Below are 19,072 nucleotides of genomic sequence, written 5' to 3'. Positions count from 1 at the left end.
TTTTCTTATATTATCTTCTTGTGACCAAATAATGAAGAATGTGCCATAGATTCGTATTATATGGCGTAGCTGTATCTGTTATTGTTTGTTTCATGTTGTTGTTAAAAAAGAAATTTAAATTTATCTTTTTTCTCCAGTGTTCAACTAAAATAAACGCACAAAAAGATTTTACCCGATTTTTGATAGAAATTGTGTTCGATTCTGTTAAATTTGGATCTTCATCAAGTGATTTATTGAGAGCTGAGCATCTCTGAAACGCTTTTTCTCCCAATAATTCGGTACGATCGACGAGTAAAGCGGTTTTTAGACTAATTCGCACTAAATAGTCAGTTTGCATAGCTATTCAGCTACGAGCAATTATGGTTAAATGTAAATAAGAGATATGGAAGCTCAGTAGATTGAAAATCAGGCCCCCCAAAAAAATTTATTGACTTGACATACTTCTTGCGGAAGGTGTTCCAAATGAGATTTAACTTGATGTGTGGAATGGAAATTATAAAAGTTAATTGCTAGCCTTCTAATTTTCTTGTTAATTTGAAAGAGAAAAAGGAAATGCATGCCTATTATTTGAGAATGCATGCTTCGTTGATAATAACATGAATTTTAATTATCAATTTCATTATGGAATTTTTTTTGGTATTTTATGGTGGTTCTCTGGATGCCGTTCTTCCCAATTTACTTCAAACTTAAAAATTGGATTAACAGTGAATCATATGAAAGGTGCTTGAAATGGAATTTCCGAGGTTTTTTTATGCAGATAATTCTAGCTCACGCTAAATGGTTATAATTTTCTGTTCAGCACTTCTTCTAATTTTCTTTCAAATGTTTCACCGGCGCTTCAGCATTATCTGGGATCCGCGACGACACTGTGTCCTGAAATTTCGTCAAGTAGTCTCGGCGTCAGCAGGGTTATAGTGGGGAATAGATAATTAGATATATATTTTCATGTTTTACTCCATCAGTCCCAACGTACACTTTCTTCCAGTCATGCAATTGATACTTTTTTTTGGTTAGTATCAATAAATCTTATTCGAATGGTTTGACGGTAGCGAATTGGTTATATTCAACTATTGTAAACAGTTTGGATGCTTTGAGTTCTTTTTCATTTTTAGATTCAGATTATCATATTGATTATGAACTTAGAACTTTCCGTTTGATTCTCTATTCTGTTTGTTAAAATTCGGTAACGGTTTATTAATAAAAATAACTCCGCTATTATGTCATTACTGTGTATTTTTATATAAAAATAGAAAACCGGTTGCTTTGCTTTTAAACTGTATGTAGTACTTTCTGTGATATGACTACGTGAATAAACGCACGCAACTGCAGTATCTATTTGAAAAGGCAAACTTTGGTGTCCCTATTATGAAACGAATAACTATTACTATTAACTACGATATATTTTTAGAATGGAAGTTAAAAGCAATTTGGTATAAGCTTTTCTCAACTCCCAACTAATATTTCCAAAGAGTGACTAATGATCATATTTTTTGTCAGTTGTTTTTTCAAAATTGATATGTATCTTTTAGATAATGAACAAACCTTTCAAGAGAAGTGTATAACATAATATATTTGTAGCTTGTAGTGTACCGTTACAGTATTGAATGAAGTGTTCTAACATACTTCAAGGCTTTGATCCAATTGGTTGCGTCATTCTTTCTTTTATTATTATTATTATAAAAAACTTAACAATAAAACATAAACAAAAATTTAAGTCAAACAAATATTCGAACAAACGTTTCAAAACTGGGATTTCAATCTGAAATAATAAAAACTCGTTGTTTCATTTTCGTTGGTGGAGATATTTATTCTTGCAAATAATATTTCGGGAACTACTTGTTCCCTTCATCAGTGGTAACAAGTCTTCATTTCTATACTTTGAAAAATTGCCTTTTACTTTTATCACTACTTCTAAGCGTCGGGTATCGACTGTCTCGTGCGCTCGAAATTTTAGAGAACCACATTTTAGAGAAATATTATTTCACTCCTGCTTAATATCCTCCTTAAACTGCTCTACATTTTTAAATCTTAATTTCTCTAATTTTCGTGCCAATTCTTCCTAAACGTGTTCAATAACATTCAGATTTGGTGACTGCGAAGGTGTTTTCAGAAATTTCGGGCAGTTATAGATGAGCTACATTTTAGGAAGATAGGAAATGCCCCTGGGATCATCGTTCTGATAGAAGGCGAATTTATCCAATATATTCAGCTCCTCTGCACTCACATTTTGCTTTAAAAAGTGAAAAGATATTGGAATCTCTCCATTTGACCGTCTAGGGGTAAAATACTTCATATTTCGGCGCTGGAGAAACGCTCCCATACCATCACTCACTCTCTACCATGCTTGATAGTAGCCTGAATATTATGTGGATTAAATGCTGTATAAGGTTTCCGCCATACGTATCTTTTCTCATCAGGACTCTGCAGATTAAATTGTGTAAATAATACCTGTAGTATCTTAGAAAAGGTTACAAATTATTTGAATTACACAAGTTTCCGGTATTTACCGTTTTCTCAAAGTCATCCTTGTTAATCTATTCTTTATGGAGCTAAATTCGTGAAACTTTTTTTTACTACTATATAAGGGGTTTTACCAGCTATTTTGCCATTAAAGTCATATTTCTCAAGAAAATTATCAGCCATTTCTGCACAAACATCCCTTTTCCAAATCATTTTCGACAATATCTTTCAATGTATTTGCCGTTAAGAAGTGTTTTTATTAACTTTACGATCGCTAATTCTTTTCCTTGAGTAGTTCTGCTCTTATTTTGAATTTAAAAATTTTTATAACGTGTAAACAGTGAAGTGACTTCCACAAACAATTTTTCCGATAGTTCGGTCAGTTTTTTCTGTGTGTCCGATTATTCGTTTGACATGATTTTTGATTTTTTGATTTTGCTTACTTATAATAATATTGAACGAAAATGTATTATGCTATATAAATCTCTTGAAAGATAAGTTTATTATATAAAAGCCCCATAAAAATTTTGAGAAAAAAACTTATAATTTAATACAAATAAACATGTTTAAACCATGGAGCACTCTTTGTCCGATTATGCGTTTGACCCACTGTAATTTTTTCTTGAAAATTAAATGCTCACTTATATTTAGAGGAATCAGTATTATATATTATAAAATATCAAATTGTCTTCAGTTCACTTCTATATGAAACATAGGGCATTAATAAGCGACTCTATGTTGCCCTATTTCACTTTAATAAGGCTACCTTGCTAATCGATAATTTTTCTTATTCGCTAGTGTTGATATTTTTTATATTGGTATTTGCCAAAATAAAAATATCAACACCAGCGAATAAGAAAAAACAAAGTTTTTATTATTTCAAATAACTAATCGTTGGAAACACCGCATAATTACACTCAAATATTCCTTGTTGTTCTTTTCCGAGTATACGAGATGGAAAAAAATTTCCACAAAGTGCCTTTATTGAATTTTAATCAGAATAAAACACGATTATTCCTTTAATCTCCCTTGACGATGCGTCTGTTAAAGTATCAACATGCTGAAATTGATTTTCTCTGAAATATAAATATTGTTGCCATACAGATGCTGCCTGAACTACTTCTGGTCCAAAATTTCGATAAATAGCAACTTGAAAGAGGCGGAAAGTGTTTATAGTTAAAAAATGTGCTGATGCTCCTAGCTCCACTAAAATCGCCCTCGCTTTCCTCCTACTCATATCCTCTACGAACTACCCTTAAGTATTACTTTGAGATTATTGCTCTTACCGAGGTAGCATGTTCCTTACCTGCCATGCAATCTAGTTTGTTTCCATTCTAAATATAATAATAGGTGAAAATTGAACCTTTATTTAAAAAAAAGTTGCAACGCGATTAATCAAAATATTGTCCATCATTAGGACGTTACTTTTTCCTATTTTCCCGGTATCATTCCGCGTGTTTTGACGTAATCCAAAAATCGAGCCATTTTTTGGTTTCCTAGTAAGAACAACGGTGTTGGTCAGTCACGCCATGCGCCATTGATCGGAAAAGGAGCAGCTGTGTGGTGAATGGGGTAGCACCCACCAGTTTAACGTGTCCAACGTTTCCTTTATGGGTTTTTGCAACATGTGACCGAGCATTATCATATTGAAAAATGGCCTTGTCATATCTTTTGAAATATTCTGACCGTTTTATCTTCAATGCTTGACTCAGGTTCATTAGTTTTTGTCGGTAACACTCCCTCGTGATGGTTTTCTTCGAATGGAAAAGATCATAATACAGAACGTACTTCTGACCTCACCAAATTCAGAGCATCAGTTTTCGTTTCGTGAATATTCGGTTTTGCCGTCAATGTTAATGCATGTCCGGAGTAACCTTATGGTCGTTTTTGGTTGGGGTAATCGCAGCGGATCCACTTTTCATCGCCAGTGACGATGCTATGCAGAAAGTCCTTTCTTTTCTGTCGTTGAAGCAGCATATGGAAAAACACTACTTTTAACATCTCTCGGGGTTCGTATGGTACTCGCTCTCCGTCCTTTTGGATCATGCTTTCAAACGAACCGAAATGCCTGGCTTGGTCACGCCTAATGTTTCCGCAAGGTTTTCTTCGATTTAGCACGAATCTTCATCCAATATTCCTTCCGATTTCCGTTTTCCGTAAGAAGTGGTATTAGGTGGTAATTATTACTCAACACTAGGGAGAAGTGTATGGACTCTGCCGGCCGTTCTTCAAATGCTCTCCTTATTTCTGCAACGCTGTACTTATTCTCCCAGAACGTGCTTTTTTTTCGAAAATCAAATTGGTATTGCGGCATTATCCTTTAATCTTTGAAGCAATTTTTCACAGAGTTTCGAGAGAATCGACTAGAGCCCCATCTTCGCTTTGAGGATCATCACTATTTCTGGTAGCTTCTATTCGAAGGATGGAGTCCCAATATTCCTCAAGTACCTAATCGCAACCTTGGTTAATACCCTGATGTATGTGATGTATGTGAAGACTAAAGATATTTCTCGCCTATATCCTTTGGCTTTCAAGCTTTCTCTCATTCCAGCCTTGAATAGAATATGTACTCGATATCGGCAGTAGTAATTTTCTCTGTGATTTGGGTCCTCCAATGCTAGCAATATGTAAGAGTCGCTTTGGCTCATCCGGCTTAGTCGGCCCCTGTGTTATAGTCAAGTCTCTAAATCAATTCGTGCCGGAAAGGAATCATGCGATTATGCCTGCACGGCAGGTACTCAGGTTAAACTCCCAGGACATTCATGTTTCATGGTCCAGCGCCTTCAGCCTACACGATGTCAGCCGAGCCTTGATTAGCTTCGTCGATACTTCACTCTTATAGGACATATCATTCATGACCACAGTCGTGATATCTTCGGCTCAGTCAACATGTGTAGCCTGTCGCGAAGTTTTTATACGCAGCACATGCATCTAGGACAAAATCTCTCCATCTTATACTTTATACTCAGCTGCGCCTACCTATTTGTTGCTAACATGCAAATATAGCCAGCCTGTATGGGTCCTCTTTGTTGTATTCCACTGAGTAAAGTTGAAAGCATTGTTTATACCAAGGGTTACTGGTTTATTCTCTTAACTAAAATTTCCTACTAGCCTTGATGGCATCCATCGTTTATTGAGCGGGATGAAAATCGGGCAGTCGCGCCTGTCTACGTTTTGAACATCATACGATACGGGGATTGCTCTCTAAGTAGTTTATCTCCTTATGGAAATGGCACCCGGAACTACTTTTTCCCCTGCCTTGGAAAAGTTCCTCGAACTTACTGTTAAAATATAAACAAAGTAATCCTTGCTCTAAATGCGCCGTTTAAAGCTGTGGCCAGTATTCCACCCAGGATAATGCTTTATTGTACACTTACCTTTTGGTGATTTGAAGTGCCTTTAGCTTTGAAAGGGGCTAGGTTCAGCCAAGCGGCGCAGTTGCTTGTAGGATTTGCAGTAGAAGAAAATTTACCTTACAGCAGAGTCACGCTCACTACTTGCCCACAAACATTCGATGCACAGTTGAATAATCTTTTCATTTCATGAAATTTTTCGGTAGTCTGTAGGTGTCACTTTTTCGTTTGGGCGTAAATGCATCGTGGGCTTCACCCAGGATGCCGATAACTTTCTTCACAATTTTCCCCTGATGAGTGCTGCTCCGTATCGATCGTAGATGCTTTCCATTCGGATGTGATTATGATCTAATATGTCACTGCCCCAACGCAACGTTTTCGTCTCAATTATTGCAAGGCGGTGCTGATTGTCTTTAATAGTCGGTGAGCACTCAGAACCATAGAGGGTGACTAGGCGGTCGACACTGTCTTTGGTATTTTACGATTCTGGTACTGAGTGTAGTATAATGGTTGTAAATGTGCACTCCATTAATGTGCAGCTTGATGAGTTTATCGAGTGGGGCACCGTTCGAATTTTTTCGGACAATCGGTGGTAGTAGTACTAAATAGAAACACATTAGCCACCAAATGTTACCTAAGCTGAGTCAACCGAATGAAAAACTTTTACTGTAGATATCAGGGCAATCGAATATCTTTAGTGCGGAGTAGTCTAACATACTCTCTCTGTTAAGTCTATTCGGAAGAGCTTCAAGGACACAGCTGAATAAAGAAATTTTTACTTATGTTGGCAGGGCAGAATCTCTAAGAAAGAATTTCATGATGCTGGCGCCGCAATTTTATTGTTCCTTAAGAAATTGGATATTTAAAACTTAGTAATTCTCCCAAAGGGATATTCTTCCCAAAGCTGGCGGCGAGAAAATCGGGTTGCAGCTACCGTTACAAAAAGAACGAAACTTCAACGGTCTAATATTTATGAAACCTCCTAAGAAGCTACTCCGAAAAGTCTTCTTCAACCTCTCCGTGAAAGCTGGTGCACCACCCAGGCAATCTCCACCTACAAACATAAGATATGCATTGAAATCCGATTTCATGAACTATCTTCTAAGGGTTCGCTGTATCTCTTTGCGAAGTTGCATTAGTTAAGGTTATATATACAACATATGTATACCATGTCTCGCCAGTTTTCCGTGAAAAGATGGCTAGCATAAAACTTCTTTTTCGGAGCGGATATTGTGGGCAAAAATATTCTTCTATTCAGTCATTGTGACCAACAGAATCTATTTTTACCACAGGAAGTTTTGTTCAGAAACACGATTAAGTTATCAGACCTAGAGCTCCAATCTATTCATCCAGAGATAAAAAACTTTTTCGTAGAATTGTCACCCAAATATTTCATAATCATACCTGAGCAACGGAATAAGTTCAGCATGGCCTTTTAGTGTTATATCTCTAGTAGTATAATATTTTGTAGAGGTAGATGGTATTACTAGATGAACGGAAATGTTGGCAGCACTTCTGCCGTTTTGAATAATATGTCGATTAAAATTTGAATATGAGTAAAAGATGTTTCATTTTCCGGCCGGAACATTTCAACATTTTTGTGGAGATTGTATTTCGGGAACCAGTTACTCCCTCGTCCAAGACATTGTAAAAAAGAAAAAGAAAGTCCGCTAGCACTAAAGGCGCCTAGTTTCCTGTCCAGTTTGGTACTTCTCATTTTTTCTCCTTCAAGTCCGAGCTGGAAAACGGTTAAAAGCTTCGCTAAAAATAAAGTGTGAATTTTGAGAATTCAAATATGATTTTTATGAAGATGGAAGCTGTCCTCTTTTTTATGGAACTTCTGCTTAACTATACGAATTAGCCAATTTGTCAATTTTAAATGTACAAAAGCATACATCCGACCATTATGCAATTCCAAATTCCGTCCAATCAACGGAAAATTACGTGATTAGTTCCTGCGCTAAGCCATTATTCAAATTTGTATAATTCGCCAAATCAATTTGCCTATTCAAATGAAATTTACTTAATCTGAATATGCTTCTTAAATAGCACACATGCCTTCACCATGAATATCAACAACACCGCCGGCTCTGTCATCATCGCTATCATCATCATCGTCCAATGCTTTACATTTCCTGGAGAAAGTCTTGAAGAATAAATTTTCGAATTTGTTATGAACCTGTTATAATCGCAAGAATGATCACCATACAAGGTCACTAAAAAGAGAAAGTGTTACACTGCCGAATCTATCTATTCAGCCGTATCTATGTCTAAAGTTAAGTATGTACCTGCATTTGAGTGTGTACGAATGTAATACAACAACAACCGCTTGTCAAATAGTATGAAAAAGTGAAGATAGCGAAAAAAGCGAATATTGTATGTCTGTATCTAAAGTGAAGCTGAAGAGAAATAAAACAAGATATGCAACGCCTTTCTGTATCCGCAAGAGAATGGATACTTGGTTAGGTGAATAGACAGATGTAAGATGGATGAATAGTTGGACAAATAACGGGTGAATACACCTGAGCAAATTAAGTAATTACTACTTTTTCTCGCGGGCCTTCATAGGTACAATGGGGCACGTCTAATTAAAAGAATTTGTTTGAATGGTTCAATTGATTTCACATTCAGAAACAATACCACTTTGATTTTAGTTTCGTGGTCTTTTGAACGTTTTTATTTGCTTTCTTTTGCCCATTGTGCTCGTGTATTGAATTACAGTTTTCCTATACCTAAATTCCAATCTAGTTTAGGAATTTTCTCTCAATTTCTAATCGTGATAGTGAGTAGCTCATAAACGATTGTAAAACAAATCATGAAATTCACTTGGAATTAATAGTTTATTGTTTTTTTTCTCATAAACTTTAATAAGATCAATAAAAAATACAGATTGTTCTATTTTAAAGCTTTTCAGATGAAAAGCCTCCGAGGGGCTAATAATATGGTCCGAAAAACAACAGAGAAAGGTCGGAGCTCCACAATCAAATAAATATCAACTAAATTCTCACATTCGCTAAACTCGTCGATGCGTTAGGGATGCTTGCTATCTAAATCCTAAGCTGCATTGTATGTATCCGTCCCGACTTTAGTGTTCTTCCAATTATTTCAATCCTGTTTGATGCCACTAATAACTGATACTAGTCCTACTCTTAAACTAGCTAGCCCAGGAACTTCAAAAAAACCTTCTAGGGTCCTTGATGAATATTTAATCTTAAAGATTATAGCAGTCGATTCCCGTATTGCGATTTTTAAAAAAAAGCGCCTAATGTGGGATATTCAAATGCTCCTGCTCATTTATTAAAATGATATACGGGTTAGTTCCAGGAACTGCTGCATCAACTTCTGAGGCTTTAGCGAGTAACAAACATCCTTTGATCATCGCGTTTATTTTTGCATATGCTCAAAGGGGAGGTCATTGTGGACACTTAAATGTAACTTGTGTAATGTACAAAGCTTAACGTGTCTTATACATGGTTTGCGAGATCCATAAGATTCCGAAAAGAAAAAAAAATCAGGGGAAATCCACGAGAAGTTCCTGAAAAAGAATGCGAAGGAAAATTTTAACCAAGACAGAAAAGAAAAAATAACGGCCCGAATGCCTCCGTGAAACGAATAAACTTGAGATTTATGTATAGCATTCGAGAAGGGAAGGTGGGGATGGATCGTGACCAATGGGGTTCCCTCAATACTTCGGCATCTCTCGGCCATATAGCATGAGGATCTTTTTGGATTTCTATTGTGAAAGGCTTTGCAAATTTTTTAGGGATTTATACGCACCTCATAGTGTACGACATTTCTTTCCAATGTAATACTGACATTTTATGCCCTTTTTCACGGGAAAAAGTAACTTTGATTGTAATTTTGCTATTAATAGTATAATTTTCACCAAACTTTTCGATATGATGTTCTATACTGCATTCATGGGACCCCTAGTTAGTTCTACCCTTCCTATCAAATTTCATGCTAGTAGGCATAATAGTTTCCGAGAAAAGTGTGTATGACAGACAGCCGGTCCGCGGTCGATGCAATCAGCACGGTCATGGACCCCGGCAGAAATATCATCCAAGGAGTACGGGGGAATAAAATTGCAGTCATCAAACTTAATGTGAAACACTTTTAATTCAATTAGCTGGGATCATATAATAGAAACTTCGCATTAAATAAACCCACTGCCCTATCTACTGAGAATTGTGCGAAATTACTCATCTCGTAGTAGTAGCTATAGTACGATAGAAACGAAACCCTTACAGCATAAGCACTGGAATGCCACAATGTTTAGTGACATTATTTGCCATTTGTGAAATATTATGCAAACCCCTGGGAAGGCGTCCGTTGTAAAATGTGTAGAGGACATAGCGATTATAGAGCGAAAGCCCACGAATTTGCCCGAACTGTCCATGCGGCTTGAACTAGATAACCACATGGCAGAAAGGAGTCTCCAAAATCAAAGAAGGAAAGTGTCCAATTTCATCAGAGCCTACAATCAAATATGTTAAAGTAGTAAAATGGCGGTGAACGAAAAGGAAAGAGAGGCAATTATATTCAAATACTTATGAATCAAAACAACCAAGAAGATTATTGCTGTCTAAAGCAGCTACCTCAATATTGTTCCCTGCAAAATCAATCAAAACACAAACGATAGCGAGGCTGCCTCACAGAAAATTGTTGCAACGGTATACCCCTCGAGAACCTTTAAGATGAAGTGGGGGGTTGAGAGTTGAAACTCTAATCCCGCAAATGGTAAGGTCAGAGGAAGTATGAAATGCAGTGAAAAAAGCCGTCAGATAACTCTTAATGAATTGGGCGAGGCGGAGCAAAGAAGGATGCGTACCGAGGAAAGGGTATTATAAACAGAGTAAAGTATATAGTGCTCTTACAAGATCCGTAAAGCGATATGCGGTGGCAGAAGAATATTGAAGGAGAATTGGGGAGCCGAATTCTTAAGGTTTCCAAAATTGTTCAAAAATTGTTGAAATTGAATTAAGCGTGGTACTGGATAGTTCATTTCAAGTCCCATCGAATGGTATGAAAACTTTTTTCCATACGGCTATCCTTTAGGGTGAAATTGGCCTTCAAAACCGGCTTTAGAATCGACATTGGCATGTGTTGCGAATCAAATTTTCCTGAAAAATGACGGTGCCGGACTTTTGCAACTAGACCCCTCAATTGAACTTTAATGTTCTTGCCTGCCTTGTGAAGTTGACAACGGCTCCCAGAGTGAATCAATTTAAATAAGGTTTTCTTTTCTACAAAGATTCAAAAATAAAATTTTAATGAAAATTAACTAGAAACTGGTACTAATCGATTTCGATATTAGCTAGTTGGTTAGCATACTTACATAAACTAGTTTTAAAAATCTGGTCTATAATATACTCCAGAGAAATGACAATATGTTGTCGAATATAGTGGTACATATTTTTTGTTAAGTAGTGGAAAAATGTCCTGTCAAAAACTGATCTAATATTTATACGGTTACCATTCAACCCTCGCCAACCATATCTAAAATTTAGTTCAATAATATTATCGGATCAATCCGGAAAGATCAACAATGTTAATTTTTCGATTTGATTTTTTTCAGAGTCGTGGAGCGTGAATTAAATGTACCATTACCTCTATCCAAAATCATCAAGAAATGGAATAATCTGTTACAAGAATATAAGGTAAGTTTGCACATTTGTCAAAATTTCCGCCTCTCTTTTCAAATACTTGGACATGTGTCAAAATATAATCTGTTTTAAGGGCTAAAAAATTTCGAAATTCTAAAGTATGTGAAAGTTTTGTAAAAGAAAATATTTATTAGTTTAACTAGTTGATACCTACCAAAGCAAGTTGGTCAAATCAGCTTATTTCTGAATGTAGTTCTACTTGGCCTAAATATATTTAAGCTGAAAAACGAGATAAACAGGAGAACATTTTACTGGTTTTTATTATATTAGTGTTCTTCTTTTTCTTCAGCCTTTGTCCCGTTCACAAGCGGGATCGGCTCGTCGTGATCGGTTTCGCCATTTGGCTCTATCTGTTGTATGGACAAAAATTCTTCTGGTGCCTGACCCTAACTGGAAGGAGCCCAGGGGGTCTAAGGATAGTTTTCATCAAAATTTTTCAGCTGCTGAACTGTTGCTGCTGCTTAATTCGGACAAAGCTTTCGGGGCACTTTGTTTTTAATTATCTAACTCTCCAGCGGAAACTTCTTAGCCGAAATTTGCGGGCTGTGTTGATTGCTTTTTCGGTGCATGGTAAAGATCGCACTCCCATTGTCACTACTGTTTTCCAATCAACACATCTACAAATTCATGACCTGTGTTTCAACATAGCTGTCTAGTAGGAATTTGGTCAAGCCAGATTACTCCCTTAACACAACAGAGACAAATGAAGGCTCGGAGCTTTCCATGCGCTTTTTGCATATAGGAACACGGAAAGGATATTATTGGGAGCAACCTCAACTTATTCACTCTAGAATATTTTGATTTTCACTTTGTACAAAACAGCGAAGTCGAAATTGGCACTGTTAATGCATCGATCGACATCGAGTCCAAGAGCGCTGGTAGTAAAACAGTGCTCTCCAGATAAAGGATTCCCCTTCTTGGGAAAGATCTTAGTTTCTCAAAATTCTAGAAAAGGTGGAAGCAGCAGGAGTTACATGGGAAGCTCCCCGGAGTAGATTGTAAAGTTTGGCTAATCCCCTTGAGTGAAATGATGGCCAAGACTATTTCACTTACACCATATTCAGAGGAACATTCCGCATTTTCTTTTTAGCATTAGCGGAAGGTGCAACTATATAAACTATAATACTATACGATTAAGCGCCGTGCTGAAAAACTCCTCAACCTTGTAATGTCTACCGCAAGCATCAATGAGTATGCTGGGAGTCCTGGGTCCGCATCCACTTCATGATGAACCATATACAAGAGAGATAAAAATTCCACCCATAAGGTCTAATATGTTATGGTGTGCACCCACGTGGTTGCGGGCATTTGGTATTACACTGCTGTTTATGGCAAAGTAAACCATCCAAGCGCCATCGAGACACCGACACATCAATGCATTAACCACATGGATCAGTTAGCTACCTCATCCCTACCCCAAAGGTATACAATGACATTCCTTGCCCTTTTTGCCACTGGATTTTCTTCCTTCTTTATGTAACCTTCTTGGCTTACGTCTTATTTTTTTTTGGTTAACGTGGTGTTTCAAAATCTCGAGAACAACAATCGCGACTACAAGGGAAAGGAATTGTTGACTCTAAATAGCCAACATTGCATCATTGGGTGAAAGTTACTAGCCTTGAAAGAGATAATTTTACCTATGCTACTTTTCTAATCTTTGAGAATAGGAGCTAGTCGCTCTCGAAATATGTATGATATATGTGCCAATGGAAAACTAAATTCTAGTTAGGAATATATGGTTTTCTTCTTTTAATAAATTATTATTGTACGTACTACAAACAACGGCGACTCCCACTTAACTATTCTATGTTTCATAGGAAGCATTCTCTCTCTCTTTTTCCATATAGAAGTAAATCTAAGAAAGTTTTCTTCTCGGCTGAATGCAAATTAATCTCAAATGCAGTCGGCCTCCCCGGTTTTAAGTATCAGCCTATTGGCCAATATGCCTACTATCCGCCTAGTTGCTCCTAATGCCAGCAATAGCACGACAGTAATAGCATACTAAATGAAATGTTAATAAAATATGTGGTTGTATGCTGTGAAAGTATTGAGGATAATTTTTTGAAATTAATATTGGAAAGGGCAGATTTTGAATGAAATGAACGGGAAGTGTAATTGTGCAAAAATAAAACAAGAAAGGAACAACTAAACGGGCTTTCCATGGCACAAGAGGGAGAGACTACAGTTAATAAAACTGGATAACAAAATGAAAAAAACATCTAAAATAAAATAGAAATTATCAACCGAATGATACTTGTTTCGCTCACGAAAAGTAGTAAAAAATATACGAGGTTTAATGAAAGAGATTCGAAGAGCGGAGACGAGATAAATATTATTGATTATGTCAAATTTGCTTTGAGGAAAAATGCAAGCTCAACCAAATGATAGAAGTCCCAGCTATAACCGCTTCCACGAGCAACACTATCCTTTCTCCACCTTTCTAAAATCGACCACCTTCACCGCTTTGTTATGTTTGTTTCCTTTTGCTGATTACGGCTTCATCGATATTCCTGATCCTTTAGGTGTTCTTTCACGTCAATGTCTAAAAGATTTGAAATGAAATGAACTTTTTTCTCTGTGGTATTGGAAAAGTGTAGCGTTGCTTTGGATTGGATTGGCAATTCTCTAGATTCCGTAATTAACATAGAAACTCTTTTAAAAACATATTGGAACACTTTATATTGAATGGCAAACCTGTTCTAACAGCTGCACGTTTCAGCTATAAACATCACATTAAAAATCCGGAGAAATGTTAGTAACCTATAAGATATGAAAATGAAGTTAGCAAACGGTCACGTGCCTTCTTTTTCAGATATTTCAGTAGATCAACAGGCTAGTATTGCGTGCATGGGTAGATGAATTTCCAATGTTCATTTTTTTTGGGAAGCATTTTACATAATTTTCAAAATTTAAAATCCGCAAATATTTTAATTTATCTATGTTTGTATATATAACATCAATAAATACATAAGATTAGAGCAGAACTGATATTATATTGAAAGTTATCTCAGCCGATCGGTTGAAAAGGTGAAACTGAAATTGGTTGAACGATGTGGAACTCATTTCCTTGCAGCGCCACCTAGGGGTGAGTTACAGTAACGTATATATATGACGTGAAAACCTTCTCCATTAAAATATATACATTTATAGGCTTTGCACATTTAATTCAGAATTTTCCAAACCACCCTTCTGAAACCTTTCCAAATTATCTTCAGACTTTACCAAGTCAATTTCTTAATTTTGCATTTTGAGTTCAGACTTTTCCAAATGAACTTCGGAAATTTCTTCAAGTTCAGACTTGTCCATTCCAAAGTCAGAATTTTACATTACAAATTAAGAATTTTTTCAATATTTTACTATTAGGGTTTATACCAACTTTTTACCACTGAATAGGGATGGAGCTGGGATTCTTTGAAAAAAATCTGAGTTGCCCATCAATCTCCTATGATTATTTGACCCGTTGTATTTGGCCCAAGCATATAATTGTTCAATGGCGTTCTCTAGGACGCTATTAGCCGTTTTATACTTTTTGAAAATGCAATATGCACTTTTCGGATTCAACCCTGAAATTAGGGCCGCCTCAGCCTACATGCATCTGAGTTAAGGAAAGACGATTTCGGTAGAAAACAAAGTAACGAAATCAGTTAAGATGGCTCTCAACTTCTAGTTTGCTCGGCGTAAGTATCTGAACGTAATTAGCAACGCTACAATTTAAACTTCCTAATTCTTGAGAAACCCTCTCGATTGTCAATGAACATTAATGAGGCTCTACATGAAACGGCGGAAATAATTGTAGTTACAAGTACACGTACAAAGTTATTAAAAAAAACAGGAAAGATTGAAGCGATTACATTTTTTCCAGACCGAATACCATGGTCCATTAAAGCAAATAATGACAGGAAATTGATGGGCCACCCAGATTTTGTTCAAAGAATCCCAGCTCCATCTTTCCCCTGTGGTAAAAAGTTGGAACAAAACTTTATTAAGTTGAAATTAATGTCCATGTTTTTTTTTACAGTTAATATAAGTTGAGAAAAGAAATAGGTGTTTTTTCTTATTCTGTAAATATACACACACAAACATTCATACAATTGCTTTGGAGACACGTACCTCCTTCCTCAGTTCTAGTACCTAATTAGTTAACCTATCTTAAACTACCCCTATTTATACCGAAGCTTTTTAGCTCTACTATTTACGTTATAATTAATTTACTGATCCTACCCATATTTGCCACGTCTTTTTATTTTTTTTATTACCTGCTGCATAGCTTTTTTTACCAGGTCGTTGCACAGTTTCCTTCGTCGTGATTTAAGGTTACCGGCCTCCCTTCGTTGATGATGTATATGCTTTCTGCTGCATCTACAAGGTGAGGTTTCCACACCCGCTTTATAACATCCACATTGTCCATCGTTAGGGTATGTCCTTCTTTCACCATATGCCTTGCAACCATTGACTTGATGTTTCGAGGGTTGTTGCTTTTTCGTTTGTTGTACTCTCTTGAGTGTTCCTCGAATCTAGTGGTCACTAGTCTTTTAGTCTGCCAATGTATACTTTTTCACATTGTGGACAGTTGACCTTATAGATTCCACTCATCCCTTCTTTTTTCAATTTGTCTTTGATTGAACCTACCTTAGTCCTCTGTTGTCTGTTAGTGTGCTTACTGTTTCGATGTTGTGTTTTGAGAGCGTATTCCTTATTTTGCTCCTTAGCGATGAAAATGTAATGCTCGCTCTGATAGGAGCATTATCCGTTTTTTGTTGTTTGTAGAGTGTTGTGAGTTGGTCCCTATTTATTCTATTTTGCTTTTTACGTACGCATTCTGTCTATTTCCTCCCTACTATATTCATTTTTCACCGCTGTGTCTTTTATGTTAGCTATTTCTTCCTTGAATCGCTCTTCTGTCAATGGTGTCACTAGCAACCGATGTATCATACTGTAGTAAGCCGCCATTTTGTGCCCATATGTGTGTTTCGATATCCTTGGTATGGTTCGCTGTGCGTGAGTTTTCTTTCTGTATATGTCAAACTCGAGTTTATTGTTGTTTCTTATTATTGCTAGATCCAAAAACGCTATCCGTTGGTCATCTTCCTTTTCCATTTTGCGCATATCACTTCAGCGAGTTTACTTCTGATGAGTCTTTCGAACACTTTTCCAGTAGTGTCAAGCATACATAGTGGGCGGGATGAAGACGGCAACTCGCTGTCGCCTTTCCCTTTGTGGATCAGCGCAAGCCTCACCACCTTCCAACGAGTAGGGAAAGTGCGGAGTTACCAGTTTGTAACCGAGTCCCCACGGGTCCCCATTCACCTCGTCGACCACATCCAGCCAGCAGCGAGCTTTGCTCTTGTTTATTGCGCTGCGGAGTGTCCATTTGGCTGATTTGTACTCCGTCACTATGCTATATGTCTCCTCCCGGTCGCTTAGTCGTTGTGGTAAACATCGGAGCCTGTGACACTCCTTCCAGCGCTCTGCGATTTCCAAGGTTTGCCACGTCTCGATGCACTCCTGGGATGGAGGCTCCGCAGGCCGTCTTTATCAGGTTCATAACTGAATTTACGACAGTGTCGGCTGCAGCTCCTCCCAGGAGTATTTCCAGCGGGGCCCCACCTGTTCCAAGAGTTTCGACAGACCTCCCGGTGCTTACTTTCGAGACGTTCCGTGCACAGAAAGAGCATCGAGGTGGCGCATATCGAGAGTTTGTCTCCACCACTTCGAAGGCAATGTATTGATGGTCGCTTGCCGAAAAGTCTTCCAGAACTGGCCACCCGTCCACCAGCGACACCAGTGATTTCGACGCGAAGATTACGTCTGGAATACTTCCCTCGCCAATTTCCACCGCAGCGAGTTTTTGGCCACGGGAGTTCGCAGAGGTGATACCAATCCGGGCGTTGGTTACCTCCGGACATTCGCGTTTGATGGCCTCTTCTACCTTGTTCTTTTCGGTGAGGCAATCAAGGTCACGGATTTCCAGAGAACACGTGGGTTCCAGCCTGAAAACCTCCCAGAAACCTCTTAACTGCTTCACAGAACGTAACTTTATTTATTGTCTTCGGGCCTAGTTCGACTAGGACTCCACCAGCCTTCGTTTTGCCAATGGAAGACACTTCTGCTCCGTTACCTTCGGGTTTAATCTTGTAGCGAATTTCACTGCACTGAGGACTTTCGCAAAACTCTTGCTTTCCGCCGACTTAATAAGCATAGCTGGCGGTCTAGTCCTACTTTGTCTCCCACCTTTTCTTTTGGTGCTTCGTTCTTCGTGTTCGCTTCTGTTTCCTGCGGATTTTCTCTTACTCTTCATGTCCGCCTATAATATGCAATCCTGTCCAGGAGCTCCTCCAGTTGCATTTGCCCGTTTTTTACCCTTTTGCTGAGGTTTTTCTGGAGGAACTCTCAGATCGCTTGCGCTTCACAACTGCCACGCATTTTTTAATAAGTCATTCCTCTTCAGCTTACGCCACGGTATTCCACAGCCCTCCCACTCGGTTTATATTCGAAACCATTTGGTTAGTTTCGGCAGTTTCCACTGTGCCTTTTTCCGCAATTATAGCACTGTGGGGTATGGTCTGGGTTCCTGTCTCCGTTGCAGGTGCCGCATCACTTTGCGAGCCTTTCTCTCCGTCTGCACGTCCCGATGTCTCGTCGGGTATTTCAGTCCTTCGCTGGACGCTGGGGTGAGCGGCGCATTTTCGTGCTGGGAATAGATGCAGGCAGCTAGCTCTCCACTTCCACTATCTCCTTGTTTGATTTGTTTTTGTTCGCCATTCAAATTGTTTACCAGCTCATTGTGCGCAAGGGAGAGGGCCGCAATAGTCAGGAATGGGTATACCCTCGGGGACAAAGCCACTACCCCAATTCCCTGAGGCCTAACCTATGATTAGTTGATCCCGGAACTCACGGACGGATCGGCGCTCGCTCGGGACAACGCGGTCTACTAATGCTGGTTCCTGATACACGCCACAACTACCACCTTGGCAGAGCTGGGCTCACATCACCCCATCGACGGAGTTGTCGACCGCTCCGGGGACTCCCATTGTGTCCCGGCGTGAATCGGTCATTAGCAGTTCGCTCTTCACCGGGAAACTTTCTCGAGGCTACTACCTAGGACGCAGATATTATTCCAGCTACGGGGTAAAAACTACTTGCTCGGGCACCTCGGGAACGCCACTCCCCATATCGTAAGCGACCCGTTAAGGATCGTTGACGAACCCTGAGGGGGGAATAATAGATGGGAACATTAAATCTCTGCCAGTTACTTCAGTCTCGTTCAAATTTGAAAATATATGTGTGTATAATGCAACGGTAGGTATCACATTCGTAGCAAGTTAGTAGTTAAGAAGGTTCAAGAAAGGATGTAAATGATATTTGTGTTGACAAATTATTGCTTTTTTTCCAAGTTTCAAATGGTTCAGTTTGAATAGATTAATTCCTTGGAATTATAATAATTACATAACGATATTAGTACAGTGCTTAACTCTAAAATATTTACAAAGAAATAGTAACAACATTTCCTTAGCCTTCTTAGTATCTGCTTCAGCTTTCGGTTATAAATCTATTTTGATATAGGGTTGTTTGCTAATCTTTTGGAATAAATCT

General features: G+C 38.1%; 1 protein-coding gene across 1 annotated transcript in view; it reads left to right on the top strand.

The window, feature by feature from the left end:
* The window catches only part of LOC119651817 (protein jim lovell), a 118,498-nt gene that overhangs the window by 63,058 nt on the left and 36,368 nt on the right, over nt 1–19,072 (top strand). The window contains exon 3 of the mRNA XM_038055607.1: nt 11,392–11,473. Coding sequence (XP_037911535.1) covers nt 11,392–11,473 — 82 coding nt within the window. The remainder of the gene's footprint in view (nt 1–11,391; nt 11,474–19,072) is intronic.

This window comes from Hermetia illucens, chromosome 3, assembly GCF_905115235.1.
Source record: "Hermetia illucens chromosome 3, iHerIll2.2.curated.20191125, whole genome shotgun sequence".
Lineage (NCBI taxonomy): Eukaryota > Metazoa > Arthropoda > Insecta > Diptera > Stratiomyidae > Hermetia > Hermetia illucens.
The sequence above is the reverse complement of the archived record's forward strand: the minus strand, read 5'-3'. Positions and strand labels throughout refer to the sequence as shown.